Below are 27,317 nucleotides of genomic sequence, written 5' to 3'. Positions count from 1 at the left end.
TCCTAGCAAGATAATATATTCATTAACTGAAAGTAAATTCTAAGGGATTATCTAATGTTTGTCATGTTCACAGTGCATAACCAAGAACTCTACATGACAGATTTTTATTTATTTATTTTTACAAAATTCTCATCCACGTACGCTGTTGCTTTTCAGATTTCGGTCAGCCAAACTGCATTTGGCCCAAGAACAGAGAGGCAGGGTCATGACTCTGCCAAAACGGTTTTCCAGCACCTTGGTGCCAGAGCTAAGGAAATTCTTAGCCAGGTTTCTGACTCATTTGCACCACTGAGATGGCACCAGACAAACCTCAGGACACCAGAGCAAAGCATTTGTTGTGACTGACCATGTCACTTCAATTTCTGTTACAGATCAATTTAATAGATGTCATCATACAACTTTCCAGATCTTGTGAGCAGTTATTACTGTATTCTCCCATTGGTGTAAACAACAACAACAAAAAAAAGGCAAGATTCACACTGCTGTGATTATATTTCTGAATGTAAGTCAGCTTGATTCCTGGAAAAATCAAAGTAAATTCCCCATGTCGACAAGGCCCAAAAAGGAATTGAATAAATACAAGGGTCCCAACCGTATGTTTCATCCAAAAGATAAATAAGCTTTTAAATCACATTAAAAACAAAGAAGCAGCCTGAAAAACAGCAGCTATTAAACAAGAGAAAGTCTGGCAATACCAGAGTAATTCCCACAATGCTCATCCATACCCTGAAACACGTTCAGAACACACCCTGTTTTCAGAGCTGTCACACAACAAATGCAGATGTAAGCCTGCCATCACTACACAAATAACAGAATATGACATTTAGATAATACCACTAAGGAAAAGTGGGAGATGCATACAGCCCACACTACGTACAGCGGTTCTTTTTTAAAGCAACTCATCTGTTAGTTACCAAATAACTAAAAGACCCTTGGGATGCAACAAAACAAAAGCACACAAGGTTCCAAGGAATCTACAGGAACACAATGCAATCACACCCATCTCCTTTTTACTGTAGATATCTACACAAAAAAAAAGAGTTTTTAAAACTGATTAAGCCACATCCTAAAACTAGTTAGGTTTCTGGCTGTGCTACTTAGCCTAAATGTATTTACAGAAAATTTCTATCTGTTTGTTTCTGTGTCAGAGTTGTCCGATATCTTAAATAGTTCTTCTCGCACTCTGGTGTTTGTCTAACCCCTGACGTTTACAGACTGCAAAAGTATCATCTTCAGCCATGAGCCTTCTAGGCCATTTAAGCAAAGCTTTTGGTGCAGCAGAATCTAAGAATGAAGGATAAGGAGGTATTTTAAACACAATCTATGTGGATCTCTGCCTGTCTCCATAAACAAACTCCCCAAATAAGCACAGTTTCAAGTATATAAGAAAAATATATAACAGGAAAACCTCTACAACATAAATTTATGAGGTGGTGTCGCCAAGCTTTGTGATTTGTTCCAGAATCTCTATATTTTCTCAACTTTTAGCTTCTGGAATTCTCTCTTTAAAATAAATAAATAAATACTGTCCTTTGTGATTATGGATAAAAGCCTGGAGGTAGGAGGCGAAGAATGGCTTGGAAAGGAGGAGGTCAACATTGGCTTGGAAAGAAGGAGGTCAGGATGTAGATAAATATAATATGATTGTAAAACATAATGTTGGTTAAAAACCCTCAAGATGAGTTAATGCAGTAGTTTTTAAGATGCCACTGGCTGATACACTGACAGAAAATGCCAATAAAACATTTTACCAACTTGCCTGTGTTCTCTTCATAGAATTGCACAGCTAGTAATGATGTGATCCCAATTCTATAGGTAAAATACTCGCTGATTTTGTTGTTCCAACGTGCTAAAAACTATTCATATTATAAATTCTAGGGAGCAGGATCTTTAGCTTTCTAAATCACAAGACAGGGAAAGGGCTTCATCTTTATTAACAGAAAGCTGAGGTAAAGAGCTAAGTGACCAGCTTATGGCAGATCCAGGAATTGAACATAGATTTCAGATTTTCTGTGCTTTAGGCAGAAAGCTGGTCTTCTTTTCACTTAACAAGCTATCGAAGCCAAAAGTCTTATTTGAAAATTGACAATGCAGCTCAGTAACAATGAAACAGCAAGAATACTTGAAAAAGAAGTCATCTTAAAGTTAAATCATTGGTCCTTCTAAAGTTAATATCTGCAAAAACTTGCCCCAACACAGCGTCAAAAATTTTTCCAGGAAGCTCATTTAGAATTTATACCAGTTTCTGTATCCATCAGGCAGGACAAGAATCACAATACTGACATTACTGTTGGGACTCCTATCTCTCTGCTTGATCTCTAGTGCCATTAGTTCCGCAGCTTTTTTTGTCATACTTACTGACTTTATATCCCAGCTTTTCAGCATGAATCCTCTTGGCCATGAACTGCCCTTCAATCAACGCTCGTATTTCCACCTCCTTTGGAAAGTCTGAAACCTGTATCAAAGAGAGAATGCGTTAAGTTAACAAGCACCTCACACAATATAAAATGCCAAGCTGGAGACTGGTTAAAAACACAAGACACATTTGTAGTTGATTATCGCTGTTTTCACCCTGAATTTGCTTTCAGCTAGGCCCAGTTCTTCACTCACACACACCAGATGGACCTAAAGATTCATGACACAGAACGCAACCCATAACCTCGGTACTGTTGGTAAATCCATCAAACTTGAAATCAATGCATGATGGGAAGAGGTTCTACTGCAAGTTGTAAACTCTTCTCTATGCATTTCCAGGCTGCTTAAGAATCAATATCTCAAAAATATAAAAGTAAAGCAAGTAGATAAAATTCAGATGTATTAAGCAATGTCACAAAAGTTTACATCTATTTCTGCCTGCACAAAAGTGAAACCATGTTATCTTTTCATTTATTTATTTTGTTTCTATATACAGCATTTTTCTGTCCTTTCGTCAACCAGAATATGTGAAAGGCAACAGAAGCAGGAAAATAGTGAACTACAAACAAATACAAAGAATCTTTCAGAAAAAGCTGAGGTTTTCCACACACTACAGTAAGCGACTACAACTTGTGTAACAGCTAGAAGTGATTAAGCATTCATTTAAACAGCAAACATTTAAAAGACTAGTGCTACACTGCAAACACAAGATAGTATCAATCTCTGTTCACCTAGGTGAGGTCTAATCGACTGGGAGTCATGATTGATCAAAGACATCTCTTGAGTTTCAGTACCACCCAGAAAGCCAGACATTTAAACAACATCTATTCCTCAAAAGAAACGAAGAAAACATACAAAGACCTTTCCTTTCCATAACATAATTTCTATTTTAATTCCAATTGGACTTGAGCCTGTGTTTACTTACATACCACTATGCAGCTTGTAGGTTACTCCAAGACATGCAGGACAGCAAAATGAGGTCTTTACATACACATTTAGAGCAAGATAAAACACAAAATATTATAGCCCAAAGTTTCGACACATGCTTATCTGTGTGTCTGAAATGTAGAAGATGTGGACTAAGTCATGTAAGTGTACTAAGCTCTCAATAAGCTTAAAGTTAATCCTGTTTCAAAACCAGTGTTGGTTTCGGTAAATCCACATTTTCCAGTAAAGGAAATATTTCCTCAGAAAAATACCATATAAGTTCTAGTTCAGACTTTGCACTGTAGATACTATCAAGCTACAGACCAAATACTTCTTCATGAAAATCATCCCAGAGACTTGCATCAATAAATGAAACTTGAAAGCAAGTATCTCAAAAAAAAAAAAAAAAAAAAAAAAGATAATGGCAAAGATTTCAAGCCTTGACAGTACTCCTTCAAGGTTTGAGACGTTAACTAGATTGTTACTACCTTTTGGTTGTCTCTGTTGAATCTGTGAATTCCAACTGCTTCAGGAGTAATTTCCATCACATCAAAGTAGAAACCTGCATCAAGGAACATTAAAGTGTGTCATGTTTGCTCCTAGCCCAAAGTTGGAATCTTATTTCAACACACAGCTAAAATGATAATAAATGTTTATCATGTATTAGGAAAGACATTTGAGTCACCACACAGCCTGCTTCTTAACTAATTTCAGTCCACACATTTATCAAATTTAACTACTTTCAGATTACAAAAATGTGGATCTTAAGCATGTCTGGCCCTAGGCATCCAAATAATATAATAAACACACAGCCTACAAAACAGCACACATCCACCAGAACATTATAATAAATAACACATCCTGGAGACTTGCAGCAGGTCATGTGCAAGGGTGAAAGAAGAAAAAACAAACAGAAAAAATGGTAAGTTAGTAAGAAGAGTACATGAATACTGGAAGACTTCATGCACTGGATTAAATTTCATGAGCTTATTAGAGAACATTAGATATTTTAAGTCATGAAGCAGAGCTCGGCTCTGAGTAGTTTTGATGAGATCTGAAGAAATGCAGCAATGCTTTGTAGACAGCTAGACAAAAAGTGTGAAAAAGATTTCTTTTGTGTTGACGGCAAGAAGGGTTGGTCAGAAAAGATAGTCAAGAAAGGAGATGAAAAAAGGAAATGAGGACAGAAAAACTTAACAGAATAGCTCAGAAGCTAAGGAGAGTTTCTAAGGTTCAGACCTTGGAACAAAAATATGCTGCCCTAGCAGCCCTATGATTATTATCAAAAAACGCACACCCCCACAAAATAGTACTGTGCTTTAGCACACATCATGTTTTTGGTTAAGCATTCTGAAAAGGTGCCAGTAAGCAACACTGTGGGTTAGAGACCTTGCAGGTCCTGCCAGGGGATGTATATCCCAAAATTCACTTTCTGACCCTGCTGCCACCTTGAATCCGGCAGATGAGGTCTTCGAGTAAACTCGCTGGGTTTACCAGCCTTCTCGAGTACGTCCCAGATGCAACATGACCTTGATCTGTTCACCACTTCTCCTTCCCTCTTTGCTACCCCTGTTACTCTGATTATCCCAACCTCACCCTAGCAGCTGCCTCTCCCTGTCTCTCCCCAAACCTCTGCAGGGGCAACTTGTCACACAATAAGGAGAGCAGGGAACAAGTGAGAAAAGGGAGGGTGCCTAACCAGTTACTCCTTTGCTCTGCTTCCCTCAGGAACTCAGATTACACAGATGATTGTATTTTTACATGTATACCCAGAGGTTATCCAAGCATACAGGTTTCTGAGGATGACTTTCACAAAATACTCATTTTATAGAGGACTGAGAGATCCAAGCAAATATACTACAATTCAAATCTTAAAACTTTAAGGTAGTGTCCTGGTATCCTTGAAATCAGTAACAATATCTTCATCAACTTCCAACTTTTTTAATACTGTCTAAAGCAGGTGACTTGTGGGTTTTGGAATAACTTCTTCCCATCTTCTAAAACACCTGAATTGATTTGTGTTCTAGTGAAAAGAGATTCCTGGTCATTTTAATACTCTACAGAGACTGGATTTGACAGACAACATAACAGAGCTTCTAAAAATGAAATCAGTGCTGACCTCCCAGTCTCAAGAAACTGTATCTTAAATTCACTTTCCTAAGGAGTGAATTCTTCTATAGCTTAAATGTCTACATTAAAAAAAAAAACTTTCCTACTTACAGTTTTTTACATTAATTTTACTCGTATCAATTCAGATTAATTTTGATGTCATTCATTTAGCATAATGTGGGGAAAACCAGGGATGAAATGACTGTGACATACATTGGGGAAAATGCAGGAAATCTAGGCACCATTTGATGTTACTCCTTTGTTTGCATGCACTGGACGAGATTCTAGAGTAGCGTTTAGAGACTAAAACCACAGAAGATTGAGAAAGAGATAGTATGGAGCTTTTTAATCCACTTCATTTGAGTCTTCAGCAAAAAGAAACAAACTTTAGTGAAAGCCTCCTTCAGAAATTACATCAGAAACATCATATGGTTAAGATGCTACTAACACCCTTTCAATGATCAAAAGAGCTCCATAAATACAATTTCCTTATTTAGTGAATACTGAAGAAAAATACTATTGTGACATTTAGCCTGCCAACAGAGCATTTCTAAGTATACATTAGGAATTTCCCTTGCTCCAGTTAACTTCATTCTTGGCCTTTATCACGACCCAAGTAAAAAGCAGGTACAACTCCCACAAAATGATGTATCTAAGCAAACCCTGGAACTCCCAGCCCTGCTAAGGCTCATACCCAAGTTTCCATTGTTTCCAGCAACAGTAGATGATAAGGCTTCGGAGAATTTGTCCCAGGAGCCTGAAGCACAGTGATCTCTGATCCTCTCTCTCATCAGAGAGCCGTTCTTAAAACTGAAACACAGAAACATACCATATGCATTATCCAAAACATTCGGCTCTAGATTTTTAAAGCAATTTGTTGTTTAACTCAATATTGGACTTCATTGTATCAGCTGAATACAGTTGGGCAAGCTAAAAGATACAATCATTTCTTCATTATAGAAAGAGATGGAGAGGGAGAAAACTAGGTAAGGGAAAACAAATATTACAGGATGTGTTGAGAAATGCAGTGCAGAGATGCTGGGATACACCTCCCCAGAGTCAGCTTAGACGTAGTCTGGCAGGACCAGTCATGCTAAACCCAGGCTACCTCTGAACAGCTAAAACATCTCCTCAGAACTCCATGCACAGGAGTTGCAGCCCACTGCCTGACCTACTATGGCCTCCTGGAGCTCAAAGCACTGTAGAACACACGTACGCACTGATGCAGCGGCAGGAGTTCCGATTATGCTGGCCCCGGGGTAGGTCCTGTGGAGCTGCATTTCTGCCCCGTGCCAGCAAGTCTGGTTGGACCCAGGAGCTGAGATGAGTATCTACTTTTGGACTATCTACACATGAACCTAGTAACTACTTTAGAGAGAAACGTTCTGTGCTACGGGTGCAGAGGTAGGTCTACTACATGTTGTCAGAAGTACTCTGACACAGCACTAAGAAGCTCACTCTGAGATGACTCTGCAAGGAGGAGCAAGAGGGTCTCCACACTGCGTTTATGATTTCAGGAGCATGGTACCAGTATGGAGCCAGCTTGCGTCCAGTAAGACTTATGAGTTCTAGCTCCATGCCAGGATCTGGCAAAGGAAAGTACCACAGCTGCATCTGCACAGTTGAACCAGTAAACCATGCTGTAAAATATACATCTGTTCAGTGTTAATGGTCTTTGCACCCTTTATGCATTCGCCTCCTCTGTGAATATAGCGCTCCGGCAAAATACTGCAGCATTGGACTTGAACCTAAAGAAAAGCAGTTTGAATACTCTCCAGCATAGAGTTATCAGAGCAACTCAGCAGCAGGAAAGGCACAGAAATATCCAGAAAGAGGGCAAGGAAATTATTGAGCTCACTCAGTAACAGCAGCTGAAGTTACTTGAGTTTTGTGTACAAGTATTCTGCCTGGTAGCTCAGGCACTCTTTTTCTACTAACCCAGGTAAGTCCCCTGTTAACTCCATTATTTGATTAAAAAAAGGGGCATTGGTGCAAAAAGGGCAACATCAGGGCAGAAACGGCTAGGCAGGGGGATCTTTTTATATCTGCATGGCTACAGAAATATCAGAAATATCTTGTGTTCTGAAAGGCAGGTTAGGCTTTCTGCACATGTTAAGCTGCAGTAAAAGAATGGCAGTATAACAGTTATTCAGAAAAATGCCTCAGCATCTCCTTTTCTATTACAAACAGTTTGTTTATATAGTGCTTTCACACAGCAACAGTGGGAAGAATGTTGGGGAAAATGAGAAACTTGAATGCAAAACTTGAAAAAAAACCCCAACCAAATGCTGGGAAATCATACTATGAAACTCAGTAACTTGCAATTGACATCATGATTTGAACTCAGCTTCACACTGTTCCCTCTGACATCATCCACATCATCTACAGCATCCTATTACTGTATGGGTAAGACTCAACATTACAGTTAAAGAGCAGATTTGAGCCTTGCTGAAGTTTTGAGTTACAAGCACCTACAATCCATCGGACTTAGACACAAAATTTATCCACATATTACCTGTAAATATTTGCCTAAATACCATGAGTCATTTGGAAATTTTTCCCCTGAATATAGTTACTCCATGAGGGAAACCGTAGCTTCAGGCCACCTTCCCACCTACTTGGTCAGTGAGGGGCCAAACAATTCCCAAATCACACCAGGCAAAAGCTACCATGAGGATCATTCTCACAGCTAGGCTTCTTGAGATCTCAGGATTTTCCACATGCACAGCACAATACGTCCCTGAACAGCACTGATTATAGTCCTCTATGAAAAGGGAATCTTCACCTGCCCCATTATGTCCCCTCTGGAGCACTAGAAGAGCACAGAAGTTATCCAGCCTGGTCAAGCTTCTGACATTTCACAGTATTATATCTCAGAAGATTGTTATTCCTGTACATTAAATGTATTACCTTAGATTCATAGTGAACTGGTTCTATGTCTACATAAAAATAATTTCAGCTTTTTATTGCCAAGAGAATTTATCCTCCACAAGTCTGCAGTTTCAGTTACTCAAATTAAACAATAGGAATGCTATAATGTTGATGCAAATGTTTCAGCGATAGATTGCCACATACCATACAGAATGCTGAATGCTCTATTCATTATCATTTTGCAAAAGAAATAAAAAACAGTAATGCAGAGAAAGAAATATATGTTATTGATCCCAGATGTATAAAAAATAAATTATATTACCATAAAAGTGCCATATATGTTTGAGAATCAACAGGATTGCAGAGGATATGACCTTCTAAGGCAGGAGTTGGTTCTTGGATCCACAGAAACAATGTGTCACTTGTGCCAAGGCTAATCTGGAGGGGGGGAAAAAAAAATAATTGAAGCGTTATCACAATGTGCATGGAAAGCAATAGAGAAATTAAATTAAAACCATTTGTTATTACCACTAATTGTTTTTAAATTACACATTAAGTCAATTGGATTCGTGTTAAAGCTAGCTCTGACTTAGGCTGTCAAGCCAGTGAAATACATACTAGATGGAGACTCAGGTTTTAATGTCTGGAGCATTAGTTAAAAATAGTCACAAGAGTTTACTTAAAATCTTTCAGGCAGCTTACAGATTGATAGAAATAAAACAACCATGAATCCAATATACAGAAAACCAACACTAGCAGATAAATTTAACTGATAACCTACAGCTATTTTACATCTCATGTATTTCATTTATTCGGTGATATGGACAGGAGTATATTTTGACTTACTGCAATATCTCCTTCTTGAAGTCTCATCCCTGCCAACGATGCTGAAAGCAAACAGTCAGAATACCAGATAAACAGTTACTCATTTGACTCAATTACATAGCATGTTGCATGAGACATCATAATACATGGCATTCACCATCTCACAGTACAATGTAAATGGCAAATACGCTCATGATGGCCTTGGCCTATATGCTGTGAAAGATGGGTGAAGCATTTGGGCGAGGGAGTGATTTTTAACAAAATCAAAACGCTCATGACAAAAGACTACGGAACTGCATGATTCTCTAATGTTTATATACTCAGGTTTTAAATACAGTGGACCCTTACTTAACAACACACTTTAAAGGAGAAACACTCCCACTTATATCAGACCACTCACATATTTATTGGACTAAGCTGGATTTGAATGTCTAAGAAAAATTGGACTTTGGGGAAATGCAGAGTTTAACCATCTCCCAGAAGATGAATGTAAAATATACCCTGATGAGGCCTCCATCTTGATTCAAACCTGCATATGCTACTGTAATACAGATAGGCATTTTATTTTCACAGTCTTGAGACACAGACAACTTTGCTCTACACTGAAACAGTCTCCAGGATTAAAAAAACTGACCCTAAATTAACACTTTCCCTTATACCGACAAAAGGACAGCTCTAATTCTTAGAGAAAGCCTATGAGGTCCATCTCCACCTTTTTGCTTGAAAAGATACAACAGCAATTTTTTAACTCATATTTTCTAGGTTAAAATGTTAGCAGTTCGTAGTAAGAATAGTTTCCTAGGGGCAGGCAAACCAAAACTGAAGTTACAAGGAGGCAAATGAAGTCACCTCTAATTACTAGACAAAAGATAATTCATTTGTCATAGTCAGCTTATCCAAGATTTCTATACCTCAGAAGAACCAGTGATGGAAGGCTACTGGAAAAAAATATTAATGCTGATAAACACAATATTCTTTCATCTGAGAATCAATGAGATTGATTTAGAATTTTAGTACATACATAATCATATTCACTGAATCTTACACGTTTAATCATCTCACCTGGATTGTCTCCTGTAAATGCTACTATTTTACAGTCTGGGCTAAACCCGTAACGTTGACTATAATATGGAGAAATGGGCCCCTAAGGAACAAAAGAAAGAAAGAAAGAAGGAAAAAAGCTCAAAAAATGGAAAGTAATCTTGCAACGTAGGACGCAATGTGTTGTAATAGAACTGAAAAACCCAAAGGCAGTTGTAATAATAATTTCTGTGTATTTAAGGTATGAATGAATATTTTAAAGATTTTGAACCCAATATTTTCTTGTTGAGAACCCCACAGAAATACCCTCAGATTAGATTTTGAAATAGGTTAAGTAAATAGTAGCATTTTAGCTTTGGGTCTCTCTCCAGTTATTCACATCAAGTAACATAAATATATCCATCTATTTTGCACACATACATGAATATTAATACATAGAAATTAGAAACTCAATGCAAACATAAGAGGAAACACAACATTAATATACATCACAACATCAAATGCTGGAATATGACCCCTATTATTTTAGGGGTCAAGAACTGTATTCTTTTAAGCCACATTTGATAGTTATAGAGAAAAAAACAGGAGAAGAAAACTATGCTTAAAAAATACAAGGACATCTATAAGGATTTTTAAAATATTTCTCTCCATTACAGAAGATCAGCACTTAATTCAGAGGGATCAGGTGATGGGTATCTACAGTCTCTTATGTGCGCACCAGCTAAAGCAAGAGCTCTTTTTGTGCTGGGTAGTAAGACTAAATTCATTTACTCTAAGAGATGTGCGGCACGATGTGATTTCACCATTACACTACATGAACTGAGGAGCTTTAAATATCCCAAATTATTCACAAAGATTACCTCATTAACTCTACAAACAGTTTAAAACAAGGTCCCTGTCAAGAAATGCAAATGTTGGGTTCTGTATATACTTCAAGAAAGTACTATTAACAGAACTCTCAGCACAAAGCTCTATTCGTTGCTTACAACTCTTCTCGACAGGCACATACCAGGACTGAATGGGATGGTACAGGGCATCCTAGTTTCTCCTCTAATCCAGGTGCACAAGCATCAAGGCAGGACACAGACCATACCTTTTCCCAAATTTGCAGCAAGTTCATACCAGAACCTACAGGACAGATCAAAAAGAGAGGCATATATCATTAAACACAATACTGTATCAGAAAATTTCACCTCGTTACAGGTAACAGAAAATTTACAGATGCGTATTTTACATTAAAAGAGAATGGTTTCAGCTCTTTTAAGCATAAAAGACACTGATGATTTGGCCTTTAAATAGCTTTCACCTGTAAAGGTAGCAGAAAAGGCTTCTCTGATGCACAATGCAGTAGACAATTCAGTTATTCCCAAATTAAGAGCAAAAAGAAGAAGGGGGATGCCTCCCCATCAACTCTTTCCACCTTAGATGAAGACTTCCCTGATGCAGCAATGTCACTTGAAGTTATGTTGTGCTCACTGGAGACTTACAATGAAGAAATTCCACCGTGGGTGGTATGGCTCTACACTACTCCTACCTTTGAGTAACAAATCAGCATCTAAGTCCATGCTGATTAATCTTCCTCCATGTCAATGTTTTCTTCTTCAGACATGAGAAAATACAGGCTTAGAAGTAAAAAAAAAAAAAAACCAAACAAAAAACCACAACAAAAAAAAAAACCAGCAAGAGGTCAAATTTTCAAATGTAGCCTCTAATTTTGAGGCTAGTTTGGAGAGTCCAGCTTTGAATACCGAAGTCATGACTTTCAGAAATGCTGAACAGCCCGACTGAAATCTGCAACACCTGCAAGGGTGCAACACCTCTAAAGTCAATTCCATGAACTGAACTATGGATGCCAAAAACCTAGATAACTGATTTGGCCACCTATTTCCACACCAGAACTATCACTACATCAGCTGTGCATTTTTGGTTTGGTTTCTCATTGCTCTTTCTTCACTATTACATTTGCATTGCTCTGGCTTATAAAGTCAATTGAAGTTGGTTAGTGGCCGAATCTACATAACACACAGAGCACTCCACATCCCTTGCTTGTGTTTCTAAGATGCCTTTAATTGCACATTTCATTAGGCTTGAAAATCTGTATGTGTTTCTGGTTAGTACTGTTCAGGGACATATTAGTCTTATTCTAGATTAACAACATTTTCATTTCAAAGACCGTTTAGCCCACAACTTATGTATTGCAGAAACACAGCCACGTTCTCAGCTGAGCACAGTGGAAAACCTGAATTTACTTCGATTCAATACATGTTTAAACTTTTTAAAATACAAAGACGGTGAAGCTGACCCCACACGCAGTGTCTGTGGAATAAGACTGCTTGGGACGCAAAGGAAGAGAAGGGATGCAACCCCGATCTCAGCCAGCACACCACAAGGCTCTAGCAGCGCTCTTATTCTGAAGAAGAGCACACGCCTGCAACGCGCTCCGCACGCACACGCTACTGCTGCTTCCCCATGCACAAATGAGCCCACTCTGCCGATTCCCAGCAGCCTTTTTCACATAGGCTTAATAAGTAGTTTAAAAACGTTTATAAATAAAGTATCTATTCGCGTAGTCCTTTCCTAAGGACCATCAAGGAGGTCTGGACCTAGCACTTCACACGGTGTTGTAAACAGAAAGTGCTGCACACTCCAGCTGAGACGCTGGAATAACCCAAGCCAAACAGTAGGATGTTTGGATTATACTTAGTAACATATAAAATAGAATAAAATATATTACATTTAATCAATCCCATTTCAGGCAAATTAAACACATTTAACAAATTATGTACTGGTTATTTGGCCTATGATGCAACAGCAGGAATTTGACAGAGCAGAAAGGGCAAAACGCCTCCCACAGGCAAAAGGTGCGTTTCCCTTTTCTGCTGTCAAAATCGCTCCTACCCCCTGCAAAGGAAAGACGGCAAGATTTACTCCAGCTTCTCTCAGTTCTTGAGGTGACACAACTCTTAAATCTAGCCGTCCCCTCCTTCCAGTGTAAGCTCAGTCCAGCATCACTGCCTATTGGACTGGAGCACAAGTCTGATGAGGAGCAGCTGAGGGACCTGGGGTTGTTTAGCCTGGAGAAGAGGAGGCTGAGGGGAGACCTGACCGCCCTCCACACCTACCTGAAAGGAGGCTGTAGTGAGAGTGGTATTGGTCTCTTCTCCCAAGTAACTAGCGAAAGGACAAGAGGAAATGGCCTCAAGTTGCGTCAGGGGAGGTTTAGATTGGATATTAGGAAAAATTTCTTCACTGAAAGAGTGGCCAGGCATTGGAACAGGCTGCCCAGAGAGGTGGTGGAGTCACCATTCCTGGAGGTGTTCAAAAAACATGTACACGGGGCACTTCAGGACATGGTTTAGTACACACGGCGGTGTTGGGTTAATGGTTGGACTTAGAGATCTTAGAGGTCTTTTCCAACCTTAAAGATTCTATGGTTCTGTGATTCTGTCTGCACTTTCCGGAGACAGAGAGCGTGAGCAGCCTCATACTAAGCTCTCAGGCATAACACAGCTTTCTAAAAGGAAATATGTAAATCTATACATTTTCCTGGAAAAGTCCATAATTTAAAAGGCCAAGAACCCCTTAGCTAAACTAAATTGATCACTGAGCAACAGAATCTTTAAATAAAGAGGAATTTTACTAGACAAAGGTTAGTTGTTGCTGTCTGTGGTTTTTTGAAAAAAATTCTTCCCCCCCTGCCCCACAAGCCCACAGGAAACATTTAACCAGTATCTTCCAATGCAATTTTACAAGGCATAAGGACAGCCTCCAATCTTTCCTGCCTAAAACAGGAAAAATACTAACCTTTATAACTGAAAATGTCTAAGTTTATATTACACAGAAACAACACTTCAGTTTATTGACTGGTAGATATAGTTGCACAAAGACTTTAATATGCCCCGAGAAAAGATGAGTTAATTTACTCCACCCTCAGAAACTCATTTAAAAGATGTGAAACAACTGTTTTACAAGAACTATTAATCTGCCAGCCTGGATTCATCCTATCCAACTGTGGACACTGGGATGAGAATCTCTAGTGAGTAGAAAATAAGAACCAGAGCTGAATGCTCCCTGAAACAGCTTCTCTTTCTCTTTTGATTATACAGGGAGTGATGCACAGTGAGTTCCTAACTCAAGCACCTCTGGTCATGATCTAAGCTGCTTCTAGAAATAAAAGTTAGTAAAAACAGCTTAAGCACACCATTCTAAGTTTAACATACAAAATAAGTAATAAGCTGAGAACTAAGGGGGGAAAAAAAAAAATCAAAGGCAGCCCTTTGACTTGTCACTCCAAATGGATACCCCATCAGCAGTGAAGGTCAATAGCCAAGGCCATGGTCTAGCACGGACTGAGGAAAGGGTCAATACGTGGATGAACAGGATTATTTCACTGTAAGCATCACTGACTTTTAACATAAAATGACCAGGAGCACAATCAGAACTTGCTGATATTTACTACATAGACAAAAGTATAAGTAAGTGCTTCAGCACTGCAGGGGAGGACAAATCAAAAAACCTCAATACAAAGACTAAACAATGCAGACTAATTGGTTTTATTAATCAACAAACTAAAGATCGATATTTGCATTCATTTAAAAACAGTTAAATGCATCTGTATTACAGCACTCTGCATTGCCTTTTCAGCAAGCTAAAACCATAAGCGGTGTAACTGCTGACACCACACAAGCAACATTAGGAGTAAATGCAGCCCACTGCCTTCCTTTTGAAAAGGCTTCAGTTCAAAGCGTCCTGGTTTGATAGAACAACAAAAACAAGTATGCTAAGCTATGATTTGCCTAAGGCTCTTAGAAAAGCATTTCAAAAGATAAAGCTTCTCTAGGTCAAGAGCTGAATAGCTGTTCTTTAAGGTGTCTTCTAAAAGAAACAATGCCTCAAGTGTTCAAGTTGTTTAGGTCCCAAATGTATCTTACTTTTAACATCTGCACAATATAAATGAAAATCATTCTTCATTCCACCAGAATGTAATTTGATTTTTTTTAAATCAATCACCCAGGGTGCCCAGCCATTCATGAGGAGTGATTTGAACCTTACGAGATTGGACCTTTAAAAAGGAAAAAAAAAAATAAAATAATCCTGAAACTGAATAGCACATTTCCTACAATAACCTGCAAATTTTAAGAGATAAGTTATTGTGCAGAGCTAAACAATTTGACAGGGTCTTTTAAAGACGATATGACCTGAAGTTAAGTCTACAGAAATGAAGAATAGGTCTATTATCTGAACATTATTTTGAGAGATGCATTTTAAACTACAATATACAGGTGCAATGTAAAAGATCAAGTGAATTGCAAGAAATCGTAAATGACAAGAAAACAAGTTTTTCAGCTGGATCCAAATAACTACTGCATACATTATAATTATATTTTATTACTGGAATTAGAATTCTCTCTCATTATGTTAACAGAAGAAAGGAACGAACAAGACAAAATATAGCTTACAATGCTGAAAAATCTTTTGTCTTGTAAAGAGAACTATAACATCCTGCTTAGTTCTCTTATCTTTTTTCACACAAAGATTTAATAATCTTACATGCTCTGAACAGTAGATAACATTTATTCAAGTTCCATAAATATCCAGAGGTGTAACAGAACAGGCTCTCCTAGAGCTGTCTGAAAAGTGCAATACATTTTCTATGAAAATTTTCCAATGAAGCAAATTTTCATTTTCTTCAGTTTAAAATGTTCTGGTTTTCAACCAAACACAGAAAATTGCATGCTCCGAAATGGAAGAAGCATGGATTTCCCCCACTTGCTTCCAAGTGGAAAAGGCAGAGGTAGCATTACCCAGAAAAAAAAAAGAAAACCCAATCCCCAAACCAATGGTTTTTTAATGCTTATATTTTAAAATATTTGACTCAAAATTAACAATTCACTCTCACTGAAAAATAAAAAAATACCTTATTCCTTTATCAGAAAAAGTACCTTGAAGACCTCACCATCTCTCTTAGATACGCAGCACATTGTGCTAGTACTGTAGGTTGGTGAGTGGCTGAAGGCCTCAGTATTTGAGTCTACTGAGGAGAAAAGCGCAAATCTCCAAAGAGTTACTGTTGCCAATAATACAGAAAAAATAAAATTTAGCTGTGAAAATATACAGCTTATACAGGACAGGACTAGAAGATAGATGTAATAATCTCACAACTGCTGCAAAATAAGCATGGATTGCCTTGCAATTTTTAAGGCCTCAAGTATAACTGGGAGATCTGATATTGAATAAGTTGCCCATTAGCTAAAATTGAGGTGTCGCCTTTTCCTATGAGCTTTGATGGAACAACGAAGGAGAAAAAATGAGTTGGTCTTAACACATGGGTGTCAACTATGGCTCTGTAATGCAAAATTTCCTTAGAGAGCCTTGTTATCTAACCTTTCAGCTCTGAAATATATCTTCTCTTAGTTTCGGAGCAGGAATCAAAAATGCTATTTAGAAATAACAGCATAGCTCCCAAGAAAATGGTTTCCTTTGTAATTGCCATTTAAAATTGCCATTTAAAAGCTGGATAACTGAGATAACACACAACAGAAAGGAGACACACTAGCCTTGTCACTTTTTTGTCTTTGTTATGATAAACAGAGAGATACGGAAGGTTAATTTTTTTTTAACTGAGTTTGGGATTTTTTTGCTTGGTTTATGCTTTTTCTTTGGTTCATTTTGAAAAGCTATTTCTGTTGCAGATCCATACTCCAGTTAGGTGGGGGAAAATAATCACAATATACCTCTTGCTCACATCCTGTCCAACTCAGAGCTAAACCATCAAAACCAAAGAAGAAATATCAGAACCATGAAGCCTAGCTAAAAAATCCACAACTTTTTTGTGCTTTTAAATAGATATTTCAACATTCCTTTATACATCATGAAGTAATAAAAAGGTACAATTTCATTTAAGTATATTTTCTGTGGATTCATTTTGTAGAAATGGGAATCATAGTATGATGGGGATAAATAAGCACAGCTGACAGCAGTATCAAAAGTAGCAACAAACTGAAAGGAGTAACTTAACTTAAAATCTAATATACTTGTTGTGAAAGTTTAAAGACTGAAAATAAATAGCAGAGACCTTGTCACCCTTTTATGTAAGGTGGCGATGGAAAGGAAAATTTCCTTGTTGAATTGTTACTACGGGAAAAGCCCACACACTTACCATCACTGTAATCGATGGGTGCATAAGCTCCTAGGAAAAGGGAAGCTGCAAAACTACTAACCAAAGAGATTCTCTGCAAGAAAAAGTGTGAGATAGTGAGTCCCATCAGTATTCACTTCAAAGAAGGTAAATAATTAAGTAATTGGAAGCAGCAAATGTTAATAGATGCTTAATGTTAGGCACAGAAAGCACACAGAAATACACCTAGAAGGATTACTCAGTTCTAACTTGCTGCCTAAGTAATACAGCAGATATCAATCTAAAAGTAACCCCATTATTAATAGCTTTGCATTCTGAAACATGCAAAATACACCTAGTATATTAGCATACTCTATGTTATCACGAATTAATTCACAACTTTGGTGTAACACAGAACCCCATTTTAAAGAAAAACACTAAGAAAAAAAAAACCAACAAAAAAACCACCTGTATGTTGACAACAGGGAAATGCCCAGAAACCATGCACTGGGCAACCCAGAGCACAGGTCTGCAAGCCCTGTACCAGCTCTGGCAAGGCTCTGCTAGCACCTCTTGGCCTTCTTCCCAGCTGAGATCCCAGACCTCCCAGGAGTTACTCCCAGGAGCTGGTCATAATCAGTTTTGAACTGAACCACTACCTGCAGCTCTGCCTCAGGGTATGTTCCAAGAATGCATTAAATCTGGCTGTAGGGCTTCTAATACTGGCCCAAAAATGCCCTGGCCACATGAGACAACGCACTGATCCAACACGAACTCGCTTCCACTTCAAATCTGCTATACAAGTTAACCGGCTACCACCACGCTTTCTGCAGGATTAAGTATTATCTGTTCCCAAGAAGCTGGCATAAAAGCTGACAAATTCCTTATTGTGTGCTCTGTCTAATTCAGAAGAAATATGACTGTGACCCAATAACTAATCAGAATCAAATCTCTACTGGTGGAGTGAGCCAGCAGTGACAGGTTTTTTATTAATGATCACAAAACCAGCACTTCACACAGCATTCAAAGACGGACTATAGCCACAGCTCTAAGAGGTGGTTATAATGGCCAGGAATCTTAATGATGCACTTGCTCTTCATGCATCTCTCCCCAAGAATATCTCACATTGTGCTTAGATAACAAAGGCCTACCTTCTGTGGTGCCCCAACGGGCACTAGCTGCCTGAAATGGAAGGAAAAGGATGAAGTTAAACTGTGAATTAGCCAGTTTAGCAAGCTGACCTAGAGAAGGAAAAACATCCACCTTCGACATCATGGAGACTGCCGAGCTGCTAAGTACTTCCTGAGGGTTCCCAAGAGCAACTGACATAGAGGTATTTTTTGCTTGAACGTATCTTGCATATGCTTTATTGCTAAAAGGTGCCATAAATGCAATCAGCCCTCAAAGTCTGAGCTTGGTCTGACTAGTTCTCAGTTCCACGGAACCGCTTCCCTTCCACTAATGCATCTTTCTCCAAATTTAGTCTTAAACTTATGATCAGATGTATTAGTGTTCTGTTTCACCCCATCGCTTACTAGCATAAAGGTTACAGAACGTGTACTTAGAAAGAAAAAAAATGGGGGAAAAAAGAAGCATTGTCCCACAAAATACAGTCAACTTTGCAACTCATTTCCCCATGAAGTCCCCAAGGGGTCCAATTTTAAAAGCCACAAAAAAATATGATCAATACTATCAAGAACTGCAGCAATACAAAAACACGAGTAGCCTGACTTCCCTGGTCCGGATGTTTGGCATATGCTAATCACAGGACAGGAGCCCTTCCCTCACTTACATCATATTTTCACAGAGTTTTCACCTTGCTTCAAATCATAGTGATTCAGTCACAGCTAGATGCAGACTCAACAAACTGAACAATAATGGAATTTCAAGCTGATTTCTGAAAATTAAAAAGCAGAAGGAAACCAACTACACAATGTAATTCATTTGTAATAACAGAATCAAACTAGCTCCTCAAGGGGAAAACTATGAAAAAAGTCTAGAATCGATTGCAGGCTTTTTCCTACCACATCCACATGGATGCCAGCTTTGTATGGCAGAGCAATCACATTTCTGCATGCAAATGGCCAGTTCTAAGTGTGAAAACTTCACCTGTGTGCTTAATTACCCATTTGCATTCGAACTGCTGTACATACAATTTATTACCAACCAAAGGCAAGTGGTTTTTTAAACTTCTTCCACAGAGGTGAGATCCAATGAAGCCTGCTGTGTTAAATGTAACATTCAAGATAGAACCCATGCCCAATTTTTATCTGCCCAATGACTAATAAATTAACAAAACCAAAAATAAAATAAAATAATAAAATTTTAAATTTTAATCTTAAAACCAAACACAAGAATCAAAATATTCTTTAGCAAAAAAGTCTGACATCCCCACAAAATTAATTTTAAAAGATTTTCAACTGTGTTTTCCAATAAGTGTATTGAAGTTGAGCCAACCTCAGTTTGCATGTAGACCTCAGGATTCTGGCTGTAAATCTTTGCTATCTGGTTTCCTGTAAAACGCTGAGAAAGAAATGCAAATGCTTAGAAACACAAACCCTAAATGGAGTCAATAATCATTAACTCTGTGTAATGAGTTCAGTACATTGCACTTTGGATATTTAATTTGCCTGATGCATGATGAAAGTCACTGCACAGCAGGCAATCTGCACTAAACAGGCTATAACGCATAGTCTCATTATGAGAATTTTGCTCACCTTTTTAAAAAAAAAAAAAAAAAAAAAGCACGTGAAAAACCATTACTATCCATAATTTACATTTCAGAAATGACAGTTCAAGGGAATGAATCACACTTATTCTGTGCACAGGAACCAGCACAATTCAAATGCTGCCTTCAAATCCTTGAAAAGGTTTAAGCTACCCAACTTATGTACCTCTCCGTGAGGCAGGTGAATTGGGAGAAAGCAGGACATCTCCTACTCAAAGAAGCAACTCCAGCACAGGCTAATAATAGTTGTAAGAACAATTATTTTTCATCCATGTATTATATCAAATAACAAAAAACTTCTAACACTGAAACCTTAACCTTTAGCGAGTTAAAAATAAACTGTTGGTATGCAAAGTTTGATTTCAACACCGGCCATAAACCTCACGCGATGATTGAAAAACAGAATCAGCAATTAGGGAGGTTAGAGCCTTATTCTGTTGAACCAACAGGAAGAGTAGCCAGGTGCTGAGATGCCTGCAGGGCAGCCCTGCTCCCACGCCATAACTCATTGTCACAGGTACAGGAGAGCAAAGTGTCAGGAGCAGGAGACAAGTGACAGAGTACTCTCTGATAGCATCCCAAACTTCTGAAGCACTTCTCTTAGGTCAACAGCTGCTTGTTAGCCTTCAGAGAACGTTAAAAGGACAACCTTTTAATTGCAGAAACAACTTAGAGCAGCGATCCACAAACAGGGCTGTCATAACCCCAAGTAAACCCGTATCACAAACTCAATGGCCATTTGTAACACAAACTGGATGGCCATCCCCATGGGAATGTGGCCACACAGGTGCTGCCAGGGGACAACAGCTCTGAGACTGTACACGTGTCCACCAAACACTGTATTTTGGAAACCACTGGCCAAATGCAAGAGAGAACCCCATCTGCTTCCTGCAGCAAAATTTCCAGTGTTTGCCTAATTTCCCTTTAAAATTTCCACATCTTCCTTTGTGAGACTACTGCAAAGCGCAGTATTGTTGGACTTTCTTGAAAAAATCTCTCTTTCATGGTTAATAGCTGATTGTTATCTGCTGCAGTAACACTAATGGCAGAATTGTTTCTATCAGAAGACTCCGCTGAGAACTTTCTGCCCATCTGCTCCTTACCTCATAGGCTCGAGAACCAGTGATACTCGCTAGGTGCTGTGCTCCCCCCATGGCTTTCTCCAGAGCGCTGCACTGGGAAGCTGTGCTAGAATCCATCCAGATGGGGCTGTTGCCAACAGAAAAACAAGTCTGCAATGAACAATACCCTTTATTAGTAAGTCTGATCTCCAAGAAGTCCCTGCTAGAGTAATAGCAATACAGCGGACCTACATATCAGCTCATGGTTCAGTTCTCTGGCGTGCCTTCTGGTCCCCTCTCGATAATTACAGGAAAACGGATATTGGGCAGCATGTTGGTCAGTGGGGTAAGTTTAACCCAAACTCCACACCAGAGGGAAGCAACAGGCTTTTTCTGCTGTTACTTGACATAACCTGCAGCATGATGTGTACTTCACACACCCTGCAGCACGATGTCTCAGTACGCTCCTTTGGTAGCCAAAGCCCCGAGCCCTTTTATGCAAGTTCAGCCTCACTTTTTAGAACTCCTCTCTAAACAATCAGATTATCTTTCCACAGCTCTACCAACAGATTTCTCTTTAATGACTGGCATAACCATTTGGAAATGCAACTGAGGCTTAGTACATCACCAGAGAGCATTTTAATTCCATTTCCATGAGCTTTGCACAGATGAGGTATTTCCAAAATTAATCATTTAACAGATCAGTTACACAAATGTCTTCCTTTCAACTGTCCTTTCCGATCTTGAAGTAAGGAAGGTAAGGGTCTTCAAAAGAAAAGTTAATTCCTCCCTATTTTTCTTTTTAAATAAAAGTTTGTCAAGTCTATGTTCAAAACTCACCAACCACACACACACACAGTGTTGAGGTTCAACAATGTGGTTGCTGGGAGTTTGTGTCCACACAGCATTACACTTCTGCCCTTTCAGAGATAAGTGTAAACTGGTCTTTTTTTTTTTTTTAGTATTTTCTAATGAAATTGCAAGCAATGCAAAGAAACTCAGGTACAATAGTATTTTTCACCACAATTTTTTGTTAATACAAATATATTAAAAAATGCAAAATATTTACAGGTTGTTTACAAAAACATTGTTTCCTAAAAGAACAAACAGGCTGTTACTCCGGCACAGAAAGACTCCGGGAAGCCCACTGGCACCTGTAAGCTTTTAAAGCAGTATATATTGTCACTCAGGAGGAAAGGAAATGTCAAAAGCCCTGGAGCTGATGGAATAACCAATACATTTCACTTTATGCCGCAGGGGTGGGCAACTCAGACAAACAAGAGGAAAGGTTTGCAAGGAGAAAAGCAATGTGTAAGGATCAGAAAAAGGACAGTGCAGCTCTCCGTTCAGAGCTCTTTTACACACATTACCTTTAGTGATTGATGTAAAGGCAGTTCGGATGATGCACTCTTCAAAATTTGGATGCTTCCTTTTTTCCAGTACACACTCCCATGTTGCTGTAGAAAGTCCAGAAAGAGAATTTGGAGATGTCCTCCTAAGCCACGAAGTTCATATCCTGATCTGAATTTCAAACTCTAAGGGACAGAGAACTCTCTCCAAACTAGAAGCAAAAAATGCACTTTTTCAAACCAAGTGCTGCATTAAAAGACTCTTTAAGACTGAGCAAAGCATATACTAAACCAGAAAATGTAGGAGCCAAGAGACAACAATGATTTTGAACTATGGCAACTTCTAGTGGGAACTATTATTATACTGCTAATGGCATTAGACACTTCTTCGAGGACTCTTTGAGCTGCAGCCAGGGCTCCACAGTTAAGACCGTTAGTTCTGTGCTGCTTCAGCACAGCTCCCAGATTCTTCACTTACATGCCTGCCCCAGTCACCTCTAACAGACTGCAAAATGTTGAGGTTATTTAAGCTCCATCTCTCAGGTGATCTCCTCAAGCCAGGTATCTCTAGTTATGCATCTGCAGGACACCCCTGGCAAACTGCAAAGCACCATCCAGTGACCTGGGTGCATCAAAAACAGCATGACCAGCAGGTCAAGGGAGGGGATTCTGCCCCTCTACTCGGCTCTTGTGAGACCCCACCTGCAGTACTGCATCCAGCTCTGGGGGCCCCAGTACAAGAAGGACATGGAGCTGTTGGAGAGAGTCCAGAGGAGGCCACGAAGATGATCAGAGGGTTGGAGCACCTCTGCTATGAGGACAGGCTGAGAGAGTTGGGGTTGTTCAGCCTGGAGAAGAGAGAGCTCCAAAGAGACCTTATAGCACCTTTTAGTACCTGAAGGGGCCTACAGGAAAGCTGGTGAGGGACTGTTTACAAGGACATGGAGTGATAGGACAAGGGGGAATGGGTTTAAGCTGAAGGAGGGGAGATTTAGATTAGATATTAGGAAGAAATTCTTCCCTGTGAGGGTGGTGAGGCACTGGAAGAGGCTGCCCTAAGAAAATGTGGATGCTCCATCCCTGGAAGTGTTCAAGGCCAGGTTGGATGGGGCTTTGGGCAACCTGGTCTAGTGCAGGATGTCCCTGCCCATGGCAGGGGACTGGAACTAGATGATCTTTGAGGTCCCTTCCAACCCAAACCATTCTGTGATTCTATGACCCACCAATAGTTTTGATGACACCAAGTGCACGCAGAACCCCCTGGGCACAGAGTACTTGACCACAGTGTCATCCAGATTGTATTTCACATCTATCTGCCATTTCTGCAGACAATTGAGACCAAGCTTGTGCCTTCTTTAGGACAAACACTGGCACATCAGTGCACCTCCGCAGTGATCTGCAGCGTAAAGACAAGGTACTTCAAAGAGAAAAGGGAGAGAGACAATGTGGGTTGGAAGGGGGCAACTAAATGAAATCTGTTTGATCTGAGAGAATCTGAATATACCACCAAGTTGATATCCCCAACTTGTTGGAGGACGAGTGAAATAAAGGGAATACAGGCAATCTGGAAATGCACTCTCTTTTTTCACTCGAGTAAGCTGGGGTTATTTGGCAGTCCCCAACTTCTGTTCCACTGAAGAATTCAAAACAGAGCCTTGATACTGGCTATGATTTTCAGACACTTTGTTCAGACTTTCAACTGAAATCAATGAAACATGGAGATCAAAGCAAGAGTTTTGATTAATTAGTCCCAGATATATCAAGATGAATAACCTAAACATTATGTGTCAGAATTAGCTATCACTTTGGTGCTGTCCTCACCCTGAATATCATCTGTGGAAGTTATAAAAGACTTCCTTGTTTCACCAGAGCACTAGGAGACTGGCTAACTGACTAAATGTCAGGATGGGTTTTATAAATCTCAGAAGAAAGGCATTATGCACTACAGGCTAAATCATGGCAGCATCTTTGTCATTTCTGCATCAAAGACTATCATCATTTGGCTTTTGTCATTCATAGGCAGATCTCTATCCTAGCCAACAAAAACCGTGCTCAACAGGATGTTACTATGCCTTTAGCAAACTGCGCTCCTTGCTATTTTTCCTACCCCATTTCCACAAGCACCTGGATATGCTGAAATTCAGAATGACCCCAGACATTTCAGAATCTGTATATACAAAGAATTTAAACAACAGGAAACCAACTATGCACTATACTGATCTAAACAACTGCACTGTAACCTCATCCTCCACTCCCACGACATTCTAGTGATTGCTTTGTGTGCTTCAGGTTTTAAGATCCCCTGAGGAATGTGACTTTTAATGGACACATATAGAAGCTTTGGTCTTACCTGATGTCAGTATGGTATTCTGCAATACACTTTTTAAATAAAATTTATCATTATACCTTATACTCTATTGAAAAAATATAGTAAGACCGATTTTTTTTCTTTATAAACTAACCTGGCCCGCACCAGACAAAGCTCTGACTTGAGAGAAGTTAAAGCCTGAAGACTTCATCTTTTCCAAAATCATATCCAGAGCCTAAAAGAACAAACAGAATCAAGAATGACTGTAACGAGCTATCAAATTATGCATACTCACAATCTCTGGAATTAAACAGTAAATTCATGTCATCACTGATAAGAGTTCATTGGCAGATAATGAAAAATTAGCTAATGACTACGGACTTCTCAAGAAGCTGCATAAATTAATTTACTAAGAGTCCATAAAAGAAAAGTTGAATCACACAGGGGAAAAAAAAGATTTTTAAACAAGCTGAATCACAACGATCCATTCTTTGAAACCTAAATAAGAGGCAGGAGTTAAAGAATTCCGGTTTATTAAAAAGCTACTTTTAAGAGTGCCAGACACAAAGCAGCATTACCTTTTTCTGTTCTCACTTTTGGAAATCTATGAAATCTTAATGGGGTGCACCCTGCACCCCATCCAACAAGATATTAGATATCCTCAAAACCACTGCCCCCAGTATCAGCTGAAAACTCAGGGTCTCTGTAATATAAGGCTAATTCAAGTAAATTTTAGCACTTCAAGCACCTAGGTTAATTTTTTTCTTGCCACATTTTGCTGAAGTTTAAACCCAAAAATTAATCTATCTTTACATAATCTCATTCAGATCAGCATTTCCCAGACCATCTTGACAAATGGACCACTGCAAGACTTCACAGTTTCCCAGGAAACATCATATACCTATATCATTGTATTATTAATTTAATAATTACAACTGTTCCTGTTCATTATTGTTCAAAAGACCAACGACAAGCAAATTTACCAAACCTTTGTCAACAACTGCAGATCACCAGCTGGGAGTTCAGTGACCTTTCAAATATCTTAACTATTCAAATCACACTAGTAAGACAAATTTAAATAGTACCATGTGAGAGCAAGTGTTGCAGAATCTGCACAGAAGCAAGGAAGACCTTCTTTTAAAATAGAAAAGAATGCCGTATTTCAAAATAAAGAGCAGTCAAAGTGACCAGGAATCACTGAATAAATTGCTCTTTAACCACTTATCAGTTGAAACATCAATCAGTTAGCAAAGCTTACTCTAAAAAATAGTGCAAGTAACCTGGATGCTACAAAAACATAGATTTAAGCAAGGCAAAGTGACAGCTGCCCCTTTTGCATATGAAACAAAAAGACGAGGGAAAAAAGAATAATCTTTTTCAAATGAGGGAAAGTCAGGAAAGGATTTGTCACACATACAATGCTATAATAGTAAAGAGTCAAGAAACAAACAAAAAACCCTCAAAATGTTAGCAATTTCCACTCTGTTTGTTGATAACATTAATATTTGCATACCAAAGACACAGAATAACACTTAAAAGAAGCAGAATACAAGCAAAAGGACTGTATTGATTTGAATGATGAGTTTCACTATTGCTTGGAATACATTTCCATTTCAGTAACAGCAAGGAAGTAGAACTATATAAAGCTTGTTCATACCTTTACCCACATTAGCACAGGAGAAGTGACTGTCAGTCTGTCACTGTGAATATAGACTCCACCTTGAGTCCTACAGAAAAACGGTATTTTCTCTTGGTAAATTCAGCAATTTTTTCCCCAACAAGTAAAGTTCTTCAAGTTTATTAATAACCAAAGAGAGTTTGCAATGCTTTTATGTTAAAAGCGAGGATACGATCAGTGTTTGAAACCTGAAAAAGTAAAAGCCAGCTCCTAGGAGGTGACATAAGAGATGTTTGACCCAATTGCAAAGTAAATAAGTTGCGAGGAGAGGCTCTGATCCTGAAGTAAGATCTGTGACAGACTCTACTGCTGACACTGCTCATTGGCTCCATGCAATTCATAGTTATTTCTAAGTTTCCTAACTGTCACCATTAGTGGCTTGAACTTAGAAGATGAAATTCAATTTTTGCCGTTAAACCACCAAGTAAATAAATGTACTTCATTGAAACTTGTGAACACAGAGGATGACATTTGTAAATTCTAGTCTATTAACTGAAGTAAACAAATACTGTCATCCTACAACTTATTGTGAGATTTGGAATCACTGAATTTGTCTCCAAATGCCTTTTAGAAGTCCCCCTCCTGCAATTTACTTGTTGTTATCACAGCATTCCACCCTGACACAAAGGTGGTGCTTACTTCTGTGTCCCAAAAAGAAACAGGCATGTCCACAAGTCTGAAGTCCCAAAAGAAAAAAGTATTGGTTTATTTATACGTAATACTTTGGTGTAGACTTTTAAAATTTATTTCCTGTTGGGAGTTCTTGCCATATTTACATACCAAGGAAGGCAAGAGCATATACTACCCTTGCCAAGTAAGAAACATGAACATGGCATGAACATTTTCCATGCCTCCACACATATCAGTGAGACCACATAGGGCAACAGC

The 27,317-nt window shown here is 38.8% G+C and overlaps 1 protein-coding gene across 4 annotated transcripts in view; it reads right to left on the bottom strand.

Annotated features, from left to right (window-relative positions):
• XYLB (xylulokinase) overlaps positions 1-27,317 on the bottom strand; it is a 95,208-nt gene that overhangs the window by 56,177 nt on the left and 11,714 nt on the right. For all 4 annotated transcript variants that reach the window (XR_008575955.1, XM_054817450.1, XM_054817449.1 and 1 more), the window contains exons 3-15: positions 26,409-26,478; positions 24,906-24,986; positions 22,465-22,551; positions 21,137-21,265; positions 19,763-19,828; positions 17,348-17,420; positions 11,198-11,316; positions 10,210-10,291; positions 9,169-9,209; positions 8,645-8,760; positions 6,146-6,261; positions 3,831-3,904; positions 2,359-2,455 (exon numbers count right to left, since the gene is read on the bottom strand). Coding sequence is in view for 3 of the 4 variants with exons in the window: in XM_054817450.1 (XP_054673425.1) it covers positions 2,359-2,455; positions 3,831-3,904; positions 6,146-6,261; positions 8,645-8,760; positions 9,169-9,209; positions 10,210-10,291; positions 11,198-11,316; positions 17,348-17,420; positions 19,763-19,828; positions 21,137-21,265; positions 22,465-22,551; positions 24,906-24,986; positions 26,409-26,478 (1,151 nt within the window). In the remaining variant the exon portion in view is untranslated. The remainder of the gene's footprint in view (positions 1-2,358; positions 2,456-3,830; positions 3,905-6,145; positions 6,262-8,644; positions 8,761-9,168; positions 9,210-10,209; positions 10,292-11,197; positions 11,317-17,347; positions 17,421-19,762; positions 19,829-21,136; positions 21,266-22,464; positions 22,552-24,905; positions 24,987-26,408; positions 26,479-27,317) is intronic.

The sequence above is a fragment of the Grus americana genome, chromosome 2 (genome assembly GCF_028858705.1).
Source record: "Grus americana isolate bGruAme1 chromosome 2, bGruAme1.mat, whole genome shotgun sequence".
Taxonomy (NCBI): domain Eukaryota; kingdom Metazoa; phylum Chordata; class Aves; order Gruiformes; family Gruidae; genus Grus; species Grus americana.
The sequence above is the reverse complement of the archived record's forward strand: the minus strand, read 5'-3'. Positions and strand labels throughout refer to the sequence as shown.